Genomic DNA, 15,751 nt, shown 5'->3' with positions numbered 1-15,751 from the left:
ATGTATCAGTGAACAGTATGTAAGCAAATGTTAGTAAAGTACGGTAATCTTGAGTTATACTGGTAAACTGTTAAGATCACTTATTTATTCCGAAGGAAAGAAAGCAACATTTTTCACTTCTTGCATCCCCCAAAAAACTTCTTGCATCCCAAAAAAAACAAAAAAACAAATCAATGAAGAGAAACACTTCTGTTCACATATCTGAAACTGGCAAGTATTCAGAAAGAATGACAATCATATTAATGATTTGACCCCAAATCATTAATATTCAAACAAAATTTTAACACAATTGTTTATATTTATTAATTTGACCATGACACAATGTGATAAGTGCACATACAAATTACTCCTATGCTTTGGATGTGAGTATTAAACAAAGAATACATGCAAACAGCGTATATATTTCAACAATATAAGCAGTACCTTGCGTGCAATTGGTTCCTGGCTTTCCAGAAGTGTATACCAGCTAACAAGCTTGTTCCACCCTTCAGTTGGTAAAAGAATGTAGTCCAGCTCATCAATGAGATGTTCTTTAAGAGACTGACAATCTCCATCTATGAAACACAAAGTAGGATGTTATCTGCATATCTTTTGATGTTCTTTCCCCCAATTTTCATTTCACCTTCTACAGTGTCAAATACAATGGTACATTCAACATACAAGTTCAATAGATAGGGTAATAAAAAAAACAGCCTTTCTTGATCCGTTTGCCAAATGGAAACCACTCTGTTCCTTCACATTCTATCAGTGTCTTCTTGTCCTGTGTGTAAATTAAGCATTAGGATAATCAAATGCTATAGTACACCCATTTCTTTAAGAGTGGTTCATATTTTTTCCAGATCTACTAATCAAAGACTGCTATAATCTATAAATTATAGGCTGTTTCTCTTCTAAAATTCTCTGGTGTGCAAAATTATCCAACATATATTGATAATTTGATCTCCAGTGTCTCTTCTCTTCTGAGCCCAGATGGGACATCAGGAATTTCTCACTCCATATATAGTAAAAGTCTGTTGGAGAATTTTGAGAGACACTTCACTTGCATGAAGTTTGAAACTTGAGAGACTTTGGGACTGATGATAACCTTTTCTACTGATTAACAAAGGATGGGATCACAGCCATTACACGGACAGTACCAAAACATACATTTCTGATTTGAAGTGAGGAAACTACAAAAATAAACAATAGTACTGAGAAACATCAGGGTCCTTCTTTTTTAAACACTTGAAAGTCATTGGTTACCTTTAAGAAGTCCAGAATTATCAATAGGACCAGGGTAAACATTCTGATCTCCCATTTGGTATTTGTCCCAGCTGTCGAATCCAACATACTTCTTCCACTGTTTGAACCAGCGACTATCCACTAAATACCTTGAAAAGAAGAGAAAATCCAAGTTTTAGAGACCAATAGATAGGTGTATTAACTACTCAAAATGTCAAATTGTTTCCAACTTTGCCATTCAAGATGGCAAACAGGATTCCAAACTTGACCTGTACTATACTGCTGTGCAGGCATACCCTGCTGTACAGGTGTAAAAGAGAAAGAAATCAAAGGGAGAGAAAATATAAAAAGAGAGGATAGCAGCAATATTAATGAAAAGTATAGGCTCGGAAAAAGCAAGCAGAGGAAGAAAGAATGGGGAGAATTCTTCCTAGCTTGGCAGCTGCCAAACCCATGTGCCATGCCAGATTTTTTTTTTCTTGTCTTTCATTTACTGCTCATCTTGTGTGCCATTTGTGCCAGCAACAGGACTCTGCCCTCAGCAAGCTGGAGCTGGACAGATGGAATTAAATGTATCCTAAAGACTTATCTGCTTTTGCTGGTGTGATGTTATCCTTTTCATATGTGCAAAATAAACTCAAAAGGAAGAGATCTCACTTGCAATGGAGCTACCTGGCAACATTTGTACATGTGCATGCATTCCAATGCAACTTTGCAAACAGCCATATGTTGGATAGGTTGGAGATGGGGGAAAGGGATCTTCCATCAGAAGTCATTGAGAGAATGGATCTCTCTCTCTCTCTCTCTCTCTCTCTCTCTCACACACACACACACACACACACACATACACACAAACATATAGTGTCCCTTTTCCTCCTCCTCAGCTAAAGGGCAAATTGGAGGTGGCAGCAGCAACTTTACTCAGATTGATGACCTGAACCTCCCTGGCAGGTAATGCCATGGCCAGAATGCATAACCCTGGGTAAATGGCTGCTACAGAATCACTGGGAATTATTATGTGGATCAATCCAAAACAAATTTTAAATCTAACTTTGGCATTAAAATTATCTTGGTCACACTTAAACAGGTGTTTAAAAACACATGTGTGAAACAATTGATGAATAGAAGATGAAGCAAGTGTTTCAGAGCAGAGAAAACATTCCACTTGATTCTGCTAGTTCTCTGTTTCTCTCTGTCTCTGTCTGAGTGGGGGAAATCCACAAAAGAGCCCTTGCAGCCCACCATGCCCCAAATGTGTGTGTACACTCCATTATTACCCATGATACATTCTTAGAAAAGCTTTTCAATCTGAAAACCGATTCCATTGGCTCCATTGACTATCAGGGGAACAGATTCCAGAAAGTGTTCGAAGGACTTCTTTCTTGCCACACTGCCACCTGAGTTATAGGATCCTATAGGGATCCAAACTTATCTTTTGTGTTTTTTACAATTTTTCTATGATGCTGCCATGTGGAAGATGTCAAAATTCTAGGAGAGTTATTCAACTGACCTTGTTTGTTTGCCCCAGTTGTTTAGACCTCCTCTCAACGTTGAATGAAAAAAGAAACATAACAGCCCAGACTATTTAAGAATGTTTTATTCTGTGCCTCTTGAAGTTGAAAGGAAACTAAGTGGCTAAAGCAATTAAAGCAGCACTCCAATTATGATTGGATCAATGTAATGTTGCTATGAGGTTATGCTACTCTGAGATAAATAAAACAACATCTCTTTTGGTGCAGCAGCGCTTCTCTGCATTGGTATACACAATTCCATGGTGTATCCTGCTCCTATGATACCCAACAGAGGCCAGGCCATGGGAAGTAGTGACAGCAATTTTCCCAGACACAAAGCATAAAGTAAGCTTTTTCTGTCCTTCAAGGAGGGTCACCTGGCTAATGTAAAATGTTACTAGGCTAGAATCAGGTGAAGCTCTTTCAATTCTACTGTTCCCTCTTCTTCTTTTTTAAAGATAAGGACTTTTACTTTGGAATTTTGACCTGGCTTTTGCTCTGTTAATTTTGTATTTTATTATATTCTTTTTTAACAAAAAGCTACCCTGATATATTTTGTAGAGTGGTTTTCAGAAAGAGTCACCAGAGTCACAGCAGAAAAGTAGCACAATATGCAATCCATGCTTTTTTTTTCTTCATGTAATGCAAGAATCTACATGTCAAAATAATCTGATACTACTGTGCTATGCTAGCATTTGCCTGTACTATAACAAGGGATAGGACATGAGCATACAAATACTTCTACAAAATGTTTCCAAGTCTGTTAAAAACTGTCTGAAAATCAGAATACAGGGATACTTTGGTAATATGACTGGTTAGCTTCCATAACAACATCACCTTATAGCAAATCACAGATTGTTTTTCACTTGCAAGCGTGTTTAAAATGTAAAAACGCATTTACTGTATCATGTATTAGATTCACAATAGTACTATGCCTGTTATGACACAAATGCTATCTGTCTGTATTGTCCCATGTCTCTAATGGGAGTTCTAAACATTGCCACTGAAGTACCAATCTACATACATAATAGAAATCCATAAAGTACCCTTGTGAACTTTGTATCAGATGGACACATGTGCTTACAGATAAAAGAACCACTACTCATTGCTTCTTCAAGATTCACTTCCGCTTGTCCAACAAGGGTCCCCACAATAAAACAAAAGCTATCATCATGTCTATTTTTGCTTGCTTGAGAAAGGTCAAATGAGGCCAAAAATCAACTCTTGATTATTATTTGAGTTTTGATTAGTAGTAATTCATTATTGTATAAGAACAAAGGACTTTCACAGTCGTGTTCATGAGGATAATTAAATTTATATCAGCAAGGGCATGAAAATTTATTACAGATACTTCTAGTCTGCTGTTCAAAAATAATTGATTTCCAAATTAAAAATAATGAAATTATTTTTTCAATAATCAAGAAAATTCCCTACTACACTTTACAGCCTTTTAAATATATCTGTCTACAGTAGATATCTTTTGTTATTAACTGTTGTTGCACAGTGTTAATAACAAAAACATTATTAGCAAGATTGTTTTTAATATCTGTGAGCAAGCACACATCCATGATACTGAGGACACTAAAGTATTCCTATGCAAGTAATGTATGTTGTTCATGAGTGCCCACTGCTAACAATCTTCAGACCAACCATTCCAAAATGTACAACAGAAGGGAACTGCAGTCAAAAAACTGCCCTGCTTACTGAAGAAAGCACATATTGATTGTTCTTTGAACTATCTGATGTGGTGGATCAGCAATCTTGCACTAACATTTGCCAAGGACTGCTACAGTATTTGTGCCATATTATTATTGTATTTGCAGTTTCCTGGAAACTCCCCACAGAATTACAGCCAATGGCTTGCAAACAGGCATGGGTACACAGAGCACTGCTATAAATCAGCAGTACTCAAAGTTATGGCTATGGATTGATGCTTCATTGGGTACTGCTCTGTGGCAAGTATCCAGGAAAGAAACAAACAGATGAAGCCAATGGGCAGAAATATAATGCCAGCACAATCAGGGTAAAGCCCTGCCACTCAATTTCATCAGATAGATTAGAAGCACTCACACAGATATCTGAGAATTGGTCTGTTCCATAACATTCATATGTACTGTAACAGTCCAAGTGTTATTAATTTCAATGCCACATTCCCTATCTTCCAAATCACATTCTGAAGACTTGACATGAACTCCAGCCCTGGCTCTAACTTGTAATATAAGTTGAACATCCTTTATCCACTCCCAAAAACCAAAATACTGCAAAATTCTCCACATGGGTGGATTGAAAAATGACACTTTTCTTGGTTGCTGTGAGTTTTACAGGTTGTTTGGCCATATTCCAGAAGCCTTCTGTCTTAATGTTTCACCCACATCTATGGCAGGCATCCTCAGAGGTTGTGAGGTCTGTTGGAAACAAGGCAAGTGCGGTTTATACATCTGTGGAATGTCCAGGGTGGGAAAAAGAACTCTTGTCTGTTTGAGGCAAGTGTAAATGTTGCAACTGGCTACCTTGATTAGCATTGAATGGCCTTGCAGTTTCAAACCCTTGCTGATTCCTGGATTTTCCTGGATTTTCTTTTCAGTAGTTCAATTTATCCACATTTTGCTTTGTGCACAAAATTAAAAATATATTGCACAAAATTAGCTTAAGGCTATGTGTATAAGGTGTATATGAAACAAATGAATTTCGTGTTTAGACTTGGGTCATATCTCTAAGATCTCATGATATACATGTGTGCAAATGCCAATATTTTAGAATCTAAAAAAAATTCAACTTGTGGTCCCAAGTATTTTGTATAGAAAATACTCACCCTATATTAATAGTGGTACACATTGCAGAGTAGTGAGACGTTAGATTATCCCAAGTACAGCCCTCCACTCTGCAATCTGGGAAGAAGACCCTACACTGGCATAGCAAGTGTTTAAAGTTTAAAATGTTGAAGAACACAGAAGGTGGAAGAAAAAGGAGGAGGGTAGGATAAGAAAAACAACTAGTCTGGTCAAGCTGCTAAGAAAATTTAATAAATATCCTAAAGGTGAGTATTGTGCTCTGGAAGAATGCAAGACATTAAAACTCTGTTGCCTTATGGATACAAGGTAATTTCAGTAAAGTAACAGGAAAGGACACACTTTACTCTATTCCCAAACTCCAGTAACTTTCCACTCATACATGACAATACATTCCTCAGTTTTGTGGTTGACAGTCAAAGGCACAGAGAATAAAGATTTCTGAGAAGGGAAGAAAAGGGTGTTTCTCCAACTCTATTTTGCCTGATATTTCAATTTCCCGGCAAGTCAAAAACTTTTTACAGTACTATTATTCCATCTTGGGTGGATCCGTAAACATTTGTATTTATATTGCAAGATTTTTTTGCATGTTCATACTGGTTTTAATATACATTCCAAATTAAAAATAATACATCTAGAAAGTCATGCCACTCAATTATGACCAATATGATTTCCTAATTGTTGAACTGGAAACCTATTAAATCCCTCCACTTTAAGTTTTCACTGATCGCCCTCCCTCCTTATGGTGAATTAATAATTAGTCATTCTCCATCTTGTGTGACTGTGGAGCAGAACAAAGATATCTGCACCTGTATGCTTGTCCACAATGCCCTACCTCATGTACAGGGGAAGAATTGTTTAAAGCTACAGACAATGCAGTCACTGTTCCCCAGTTTTGGTCAAAAATTGTTTAGCCGCTTGTGCTCTTTCTATTTTTATCAGTTCTATACTTATGTATGCAATACTTTTGACGTGAAATAAATAAATACTAATATAAAGCTTCAGATTTGTGAATTGCCTGAGTTCTCCTTTAAAGACAACAAGCATTAAGTTAAGATATTAGGAACACACTGATATATCTGATAAGACTAGAAGCTTCTAAGAAGAAAAGTATTGTGACTTGAATTCAAAGACTATTTCAAGACTAAATATTACTTCACATTCACTCTTAAAGTATGAATTGCCCAAGATTTTGAAGTATGTATTATTTTTGCACTACAGAGAGATGGGAATAGCATATTGTGCAAGACTTATTAAAATTTTGACTGAGATGAGATACAATACAGGTTAGACCTGATTCAGACATAATGGTGCCACTCTAACAAACTATTGCGGCCTTGCTCAAGAAGAAACTTCAGTTTTCTATGACATTTTGCACCTGGAAACTATGGTTTAATATTGTTCCAAATTCTGACTTTCAGAAAAGTGTGTGGGCAGGATTTAAACTTCTATTTTCCAGTTTGAACGCCATGAAAAATTAATGTAACAAACCAATAGGTGTCCCCTCAAGCTGGACACACAAGGAAGAGAAGGTAGGGTAAGGTTCAAGATTGTTGCCTATTCAGTTCCTTACATATGAAGTAAGCTTTAATGTCCATGTACTTTTGAATGCACTATGCATGGCAGATACACAGGACAGAAGTTCAGCCCAACTGCTAAAAAGAAAGTAATTGACAGAATTTTAAAAATGCTGAGAGTTACAGCTGAAGAATTCCAATGAAAACGTCCAATCAACTCTCCAATCAACAAGTCCTAAATTCACTTGTTAGAAGGACAAATCCCTTTGAAAATTATGGGATTTATGTCCAGGCAGATATATGGTTTATAGGATTTTATCCTATCCAGCAACAGTTCTCGAAAGACTCGGATGTCACATATGTGTGAAAGTCCAAAAAATGTACCCCATGGATGGAAGTGGTTTCACACTGCAGCAAGCCATGTGCTATTATGATTTGTGTGGTAACATCATTTCTCAGAATTTTACATAGCTGGCCCTCAAGCTTTCTGATAAACCTGTTTGAGACAACAATTTTGTAGCAGCTGTTTGTTGCTTTAACCTCCAGAATGTACGCTTTTCCATGTTTCAGAAATAAGCTTTTTATGGTCTCTATAAAGACACCTCATACTCAATATATGCTAAAATGTTCTTCTTTTCAAGACTTAGCACACTGAGGTACAAAATTTAACATAGTAATTCCCATGTATTTAATAACATAAAAAGAGCCCTGATGGATCAGAGCAAAGCCTAATGGAATTCAACATTCTGCTCCTTACCCTGGGAAATCCATAAGCAGGGCCATGAATGCAACAACCTCTTTTCACTTGTGCATCCCACCAATTAAGTGTTTTAGAGGCACAGTGTGTGTGATTCTAGGCCTCACCAAAACTAGCAGCCACCTACCCATTGCCTCATTTTGTCTAATTGATTTCTACAGCAACCTAGGTTAGTGATCATGGCCATACCTTGTGGCCGTTGTAGAGGCTCCTCCACGACATGATGGCAATAGTCTTGGACATCAATTGCTCCCAAAGTGACCCATTTAAGTGGAATCAGGTGTCAGACAAGGATGTGTTATTGCCCCAACCTTATTTCCATCTCCATTGCTATAATACTTCATCTTGTTGATGGGAAGCTTCCCATCGGAGTGGAAATCATCCATAGGACAGATGGCAAGCTATTTAGTCTCAGCAAACTGAAAGCTAAAACCAAGGTCATAACAACATCTGTTATAAAACTCCAATATGCTGATGATCACATAGCCTGTGTACATTCAGAAGATTACCTACAAGCCACTCTAAATACCTCTGCAGAAGTATACAAGAAGCTCAGCCTCTCATTGAACATTGAGAAAACCAAAGTGCTCTTCCAGTAGTCACCAGCCAATCCTTCTAACTGGAGGTCATTGCTGCAGAATTCGAAGAAGCACGAATAGGGTGTGAAAGGGAGAAATGTGCCAAGAGGAAGGTGCGTCAAGCCAACCCTGACCGGGACCACCTTCCACCTTATGACTTTCCTAGCGTTATTTTAGGGTGGCAGAAACCAAAATGATACTGACTGAAGGATCCATCCAAATGTAAAGTTATGGGCCGCTATCAGGGAGTGGATTGCCCAGTTTGACACCACTTTAACTCTACATTATGGAATCATAGAAGCTGCGGTTTGGCTAGGCACCAGCACTCTTTGGCAGAGAAGGCTGAAGGCCTTGTAAGACTACAAATCCCAAGGTTCCTTAGCACTGAGTCTTGGCAGTACAAGTGGTGTTGAAGTGCATTTACTCTACAACACAGATGCACCCTAAGACACAATGACAGCCAAGCACTGAGGCATGGCAGTTAAAGTGGTGTCAGGGAAGACCTTACAGGACTACAAATCCCATAATTTCATTGCATTGTGCCTTGGCTATTCAAGTGGTGTTGAAGGGCATTCATGCTACCACGCAGATGCACCCTAAGCCAAGCATTGATCCAGGGCCGTCAGAGTGATGTCAGGGAAGATCTTACAAGACTACAAATCCCATGATCCCACTGCACTTAGCCTTGGCCGTTCAAGTGGTGTTGAAGTGCATTTATTCTACACAACACGAATGCACCCTAAGCCAAGCATTGTGCCAAGTCAGAGTGGGGTCTACAAGATTACAAATCCCATAACTCCATTGCATTGAGCCTTGGCCATTCAAAAGGTGTTAAAAGTTCATTCTACAACACAGATGCACCATGACAGCCTCATCACACTAGAGCAGTCATGGGCGAACTTCGGTCCTCTCGGTGTTTTGGACTTCAACTCCCACAATTCCTAACAGCCAGGGGCCTGAAGTTTGCCCATGCCTGAACTAGAGCACGGATCTACTTTAAATTCAGTTTCTGCCTCATTCAGAATTCTGGAGTTTGTAGTTTAGTGTTCCAAAGAAGATTAAAAACTTGGATGTTTGAACAGGCATTTGGTTAATCAGTGCAATGAATGTGACGATTACAGGAATGGAAATATGGACGACGAATCTGGATCACGACTCTAGTTATGAGATGCATTGCGTTGTTATTGTTGTGTAATATTGTATATTGTGCTCTTGTGGTTTTAAATTGTATATCGTGATTGATTTTATCCTTGTTGTAAACCGCGTTGAGTCGCCGGTTAGGCTGAGAAACTGCGGTATACAAGTAAAGTAAAGTAAATAAATAAATAGTCAGGTCCAGGACCTCTGTGGATGAGTAGTTTAAAGCCGCCCCGCTAAACTACAAGCCCCAGAATTCTGCAGGAGACAGACACCGGATTGAAAGTGGACCCATGCTCTTATCTAGGGCCCTTCCAAACAGCCACATAACCCAGATTATTCAGGCAGAAAATCCCACAATATATGCTTTGAACTGGGTTATCTGAGTCCACAATGCCATATAATCTAGTTCAAAGCAAATATTGTGGGATTTTCTGCCTTGATATTCTGGGATATAGGGCTGTGTGGAAGGGCCCTAGGGTCCCTTCCACACAGCAGAATAAAATCCCACATTATCTGCTTTGAACTGGAATATATGGCAGGGAAGACCCAGATAACCCAGGGCCCTTCCACACAGCCATATAACCCGGAATATCAAGGCACGCATTCCCACATTTTCTGCTTTGAACTGGATTATATTTTATTATTTTTTATTTATTTAGAACGTTTATATCCCGTTCTTCTCTACCTCTGTGGAGGGACTCAAACCGGCTAACAACAGCAAAAATTCAATGCTAAACAATAAATAACATTTTAAAAACAACGTACATAATAAATAAGTTATAAAATACATATAAAAGACAGTTCGCTGAGTTAAAAACATCATCCAACTCAATCCAAACATTATGGTCCAATAACTCTTAGTCTTTACCAGTCAATCCATCAATCTGCGAATGCCTGATTCCAAAGCCAGGATTTCAGTTTCTTCCTGAAGGTCAGGAGGGAGGGGGCAGACCTAACCTCATTGGGGAGAGAGTTCCATAGCCAGGGGGCCACCACAGAGAAGGTCCTGTCTCTTGTCCCCACCAAGCACAACTGCGAAAGTGGTGGGATGGAGAGCAGGGCCTCTATGGAAGATCTTAAAGTCCTTGATGGTTTATAGGGGAAGATATATTCAGAGAGGTAAACTGGGCCGTGTAAAGTTTTATAGGTTAAAACCAGCACTTTGAATTGTGCTCGGAAGCTAATCGCCAGCCAGTGGAGCTGGTGTAACAGGGGGGTTGTGTGCTCTCGCGAGCAACCTGGCTGCTGAGCGTTGGACTAGTTGGGAGATTCCGGGTAGTCTTCAGCGGCAACCCCATGTAGAGTGCGTTGCAGTAATCTATTTGGGATGTAACAAATGGCAGGGTGGACTCTGTTCTAAGCAGATATTGTGGAGTTTTCTGCCTGGATACTCTGAGGGCCCTTCCATACAGCGTTATATCCCAGAATATCAAGGAGGAAAATCCCTTATTATTATTATTATTATTATTGTTATTATGATTATTATTAACTTTATTTGTACCCTGCTAACATCTCCCGAAGGACTCAATGCGGCTTACAAAGGCCAAGGCCTCAATAAAAACAACAGCATAACAATACACATAACATTATAAAGCAAATCAAAACATTAAGCAATAACAGTAAACAATAAAAACAAAACACCATAACACAAAAAACTAGGGCCGGGCCGAATGTAATGGGTACATATTAAAAAGTGCTGAGTATGACAGGTGAAATGTAGGATTTTAGGGTAAGTGCAATATGCAGACAATCTTAAATCTCTGATAAAGTGCTTCTGGGACATATTGCTGGAGTTTCCTATTCTGGAAAGGCACACCGGAACAGCCAGGTCTTCAAACTCTTCCTAAAGACTGCCAGTGTAGGGGCTTGTCTGATGTCCTTGGGGAGGGTGTTCCAAAGTTGGGGGGCCACCACAGAGAAGGCACTGTCCTTCGTCCCCACCAGACGCGCCTGCGACGCAGGTGGGATCGCGAGCAGGGCCTCTCCAGATGAACGAAGAGAACGTGTGGGTTCATAAACGGAGATGCGGTCACGCAGGTAGGCAGGTCCCAAACCGTTTAGGACTTTGTAGGTGAGCACCTGCACCTTGAATTGGGACCGGAAAATGAACGGCAGCCAATGGCGCTCCTTAAACAGGAGGGTTGACCTCTCTCTGTAAGGAGCACCAGTTAACATCCTGGCCGCCGCCTGTTGGACTAGCTGAAATGTCTGAGCTGTTTTCAAGGGCAGCCCCACGAAGAGCGCATTACAGTAGTCCAATCTAGAGGTGACCAAGGCATGGACCACCCTGGCCAGATCAGCTTTTACAAGGTATGGTCGCAGTTGGCGCACAAGTCTCAATTGTGCAAAAGCCCTCCCGGACACCGCTGAAGCCTGGGCCTCAAGCGTAAGTGATGAATCCAAGAGGACTCCCAAACTGCGGATATATCTGCTTTGAACTGAGATATCTGAGTCCATACTCAGATAATGTGGGATTTCCTGCCTTGATATTTTGGGACATAGAGCTGTGTGGAAGGGCCCCTAGTTCAAACCAGATATTGTGGGATTTTCTGCCTGGATATTCTGAGGGCCCTTCCATACAGCTCCATATCCCAGAATATCAAGGCAGAAAATTCTACAGTATCTGCTTAGAACTGGGATATTTGAGTCCCCACTCAGATAATGTGGGATTTCCTGCCTTGATATTCTGGGAGATAGGGCTGTGTGGAAGGGCCATTAGTCCAAATCAGATACTGTGAGATTTTCTGCCTTGACATAACCCTAGCCTTAATGACAGCTGAGCCTTGAGCCATGGCAGTTACATGGGTGCCGAACTGCATTCGTTCTCCATCCTTGGGTGAGGGATACTCCACCCTAGAGAGTGTGAGAGGGCCCTTTCCGGCAACACAGGCCTCAGCGTGGAAGCTACTGGTGGGAGGGGAGGCTGTGGCTGAGAAGCCTTGCCTAGAAAACACACCAGCACAACAGACGCATTTCCTCACGCCACCCTGCTTCGGGGCCCGTTTGAAGCAATGGGGCGAGCCAGGCCCTCCTGAGAGCGGGAGGATGGGGGCGGGGCGGGGAATGGGGAGCCCCAAAGCCTCCCACCTGGCAGCAAGGTAAGCCCTTTTCCTCCCTTAGAGGAAGGGAGGAGTGCTTCCCTCAGCAACCAGGAAAAGGCAGCAGCAGCAGCAGGAGGAGTCGCGCGCACCTGTCACTCAGGAGGGCCCTCCAACCCCCGCCCTTCCTCCCCTCCTCTCTCTCTCTCCCTCTCTCTCCCCTTCGCCTCACCAGGTGTCGCCTTTGCGGAGGGCCGTCTTGAGCAGCGCCGTGATGTCCGAGCGCTGGGTCTCCAGGTCCGCCGCGCCTCCCTCCGCCATGTCTCCCAGCCCCGCGGCGCCGGCGGCGGCGGCGAAAGTGACGGCAGCAGAGGAGGAGGAGGCGGCGGTGACAGGCGCGGCGGCGGCGGCAGGAGCGGGCCGCGCTGCATGCTGGGAGTGACGCCGCGCGGCGACCGGGGAAACGCCCTCCACGACCCCCTCCCACTTCGGCAACCCCATGGATGGGCGCGAGGGAGGGAGGGAGGGAGGGAGGGGAGGGGGCAGCAAGAGGAGGAGGAGGAGGAGGCGAGGCCTCGCGCAGGGTCTGCGGGAGGGAGAGAGAGCGACTCCAGGCGGCTTGGAGGACTGCGCCGCCCTCTGCGGGACGCGCATGCGCGGTTGGGCACAGCCCGGTTTAGGAGCGGCTTTAGCAGAGAGGAGGGGGAAGAGTCAAAAATGGCCGCGCTCTGTAGGAGAAGGGAAGGCGCCTCTATGGCGGATTCTGTTGGGTTCTCCCACTAGTCCAGTGGTTCTCAACCTGGGGTCCCCAGATGTTTTTGGCCTTCAACTCCCAGAAATCCTAACAACTGGTAAACTGGCTGGGATTTCTGGGAGTTGTAGGCCAAAAACATCTGGGGACCCCAGGTTGAGAACCACTGCACTAGTCTATATAAATAAAAATGTAATGTTCGTTTGTGGGATTAACAGAACTCAAAAACCACTGGACGAGTTGACACCAAATTTGGACACAAGACACCTAACAACCCAATGTATGTCCTTCACTCAAAAAAATTGATTTTGTCATTTGGGAGTTGCAGTTGCTGGGATTTATAGTTCACCTACAATCAAAGAGCATTCTGAACCCCACCAACGATGGAATTGAACCAATCTTGCCACACAGAACTCCCATGACCAACAGAAAATACTGGAAGGGTTTAGTGGGCAATGTCCTTTGGTTTTGGAGTTGTAGTTCACCTGACCGCTGTGGCTGTCTGGATGAGGACGAACAAGCTGAAGATTAATCCTGACAAGACAGGTCCCCTGGTCGATCGTAAACCAGACTGGGGTATAGGGTGGCAACCTGTGCTGGACTCCCCCTGTAGTCACAGGTCTGCAGTTTGGGGGTCCTCCTGGACTCATCACTTACACTTGAGGCTCAGTCATCAGTGGTGGCCGGGAGGGCCTTTGCACAATTAAGACTCGTGCGCTAATTGCGACCGTACCTCGGGAAGGCGGATCTGGCCAAGGTGGTCCACACCTTAGTCACCTCTAGACTGGATTACTGCAATGCACTCTATGTGGGGCTGCCCTTGAAAACGGCTCGGAAATTTCAGATGGTCCAACGGGCGGCAGCCAGGTTGTTAACTGGGGCTCCTTACAGGGAGTGGTCAACCCTCCTGTTCAAGGAGCTCCACTGGCTGCCATTCATTTTCCAGACCCAATTCAAGTGCAGGTTCTTACCTACAAAGCCCTGAACAGTTTGGGGCCCGCTTACCTGCGTGACCGCATCTCTGTATACGAACCCACACGATCTCTTCGATCATCTGGAGAGGCCCTGCTCTCGATCCCACCAGCATTGCAGGCGCGATTGGTGGGGACGAGAGAGAGGGCCTTTTCGGTGGTGGCCCCTCGACTCTGGAACTCACTCCCTAGAGACATCAGGCAGGCCCCAACTCTGGCAGTCTTTAGAAGGAGCTTGAAGACATGGTTGTTCCAGTGTGTCTTCCCAGAATAATGATCCCATAGCACTTTGTCCTCCGAAGCACTTTACATTTTAGGTCTGCTTGTATATTTTCCACAAATGCCACTACCACCTTTTCGCCCATGCTCCAGCATTATTTTCAATTTTAATTTTATATTTGGTCCTTCCCACAGTTTTAATTGTGTGTTGTCTTATTGTTAATGTTGCATATCTTATTGTCCATGTTTTTTTCATTTTAATTGTTTGTATTGTTGTTACAATTGCGTGTATTGTTGTATTTGGGCTCAGCCTCATGTAAGCCGCACCGAGTCCCTTGGGGAGATGGTAGCGGGGTACAAATAAAGTGTTGTTGTTATTATTATTATTATTATCCAGAGATCACTGGACTCAAACAATGATGGATCTGGACCAAACTCTACACGAATACTCAATATGCCCAAAAGTGAACACTGGTGGAGTTTGGAGTTTGGAGAAAATAGAATCTTAACATTTGGGAGTTGTAGTTGCTGGGATTTATAGTTCACCTACAATCACAGAGCATTCTGAACCTCACCCATGACAGAATTGGGCCAAACCTTCCACACAGAACCCCCATGTGGACCACAGCACCACGTGGCAGGGGACAGCTAGTTTTTTTAAATATTGATATAGAAATTTGTATTAAGATTTGTGTATACTAAGGCCTCTTCCACACAGCTGAATAAAACCCCACAATGGATTATGTTGACTCAAGATAATCCAGTTCAAAGCAGATATTGTGAGACTTTCTGCCTTGATAATCTGGGTTATATGGCTGTGTGAAAGGGCCCTAAGACATATTTCAAACATACAAGCAAGCATGCTACAAAATAAACTACTACAATCTATATAAGTCATGGGCAAACTTGGGCCCTCCAGGTGTTTTGGACTTAAACTACAACTATATTGTTGTAGCAGTTTCTTTGTAGAATGCACATAGGACAAGACTGGTTTTGCTTGTGTGATAAATCTGAAAATGAATTATTTCGGAAGAAAAGACAAGAAGGAACAATGTGTGATGGGATCTGAGAAACAGTACGATTTAATTTCTAAAGCTTTGTTGTTGTTTATTCATTCAGTCGCATCTGACTCTTCGTGACCTCATGGACCAGCCCACGCCAGAGCTCCCTGTCAGCCGTCATCACTCCCAGCTCCTTCAGAGTCAAGCCAGCCACTTCAAGGATACCATATTGCCCTTGGTCAGCCCCTCTTTCTTTTT

General features: G+C 42.3%; 1 protein-coding gene across 4 annotated transcripts in view; it reads right to left on the bottom strand.

Moving 5' to 3' along the window:
- USP15 (ubiquitin specific peptidase 15) overlaps positions 1-13,079 on the bottom strand; it is a 55,205-nt gene extending 42,126 nt beyond the window's left edge. For all 4 annotated transcript variants that reach the window (XR_010910038.1, XM_060777541.2, XM_060777542.2 and 1 more), the window contains exons 1-3: positions 12,784-13,079; positions 1,243-1,370; positions 424-554 (exon numbers count right to left, since the gene is read on the bottom strand). Coding sequence is in view for 3 of the 4 variants with exons in the window: in XM_060777541.2 (XP_060633524.1) it covers positions 424-554; positions 1,243-1,370; positions 12,784-13,052 (528 nt within the window). In the remaining variant the exon portion in view is untranslated. The remainder of the gene's footprint in view (positions 1-423; positions 555-1,242; positions 1,371-12,783) is intronic.
- Positions 13,080-15,751: the final 2,672 nt, after the last annotated feature.

Source organism: Anolis sagrei, chromosome 5 (genome assembly GCF_037176765.1).
Source record: "Anolis sagrei isolate rAnoSag1 chromosome 5, rAnoSag1.mat, whole genome shotgun sequence".
Lineage (NCBI taxonomy): Eukaryota > Metazoa > Chordata > Lepidosauria > Squamata > Dactyloidae > Anolis > Anolis sagrei.
This window is presented reverse-complemented; position numbering and strand designations above follow the sequence as displayed.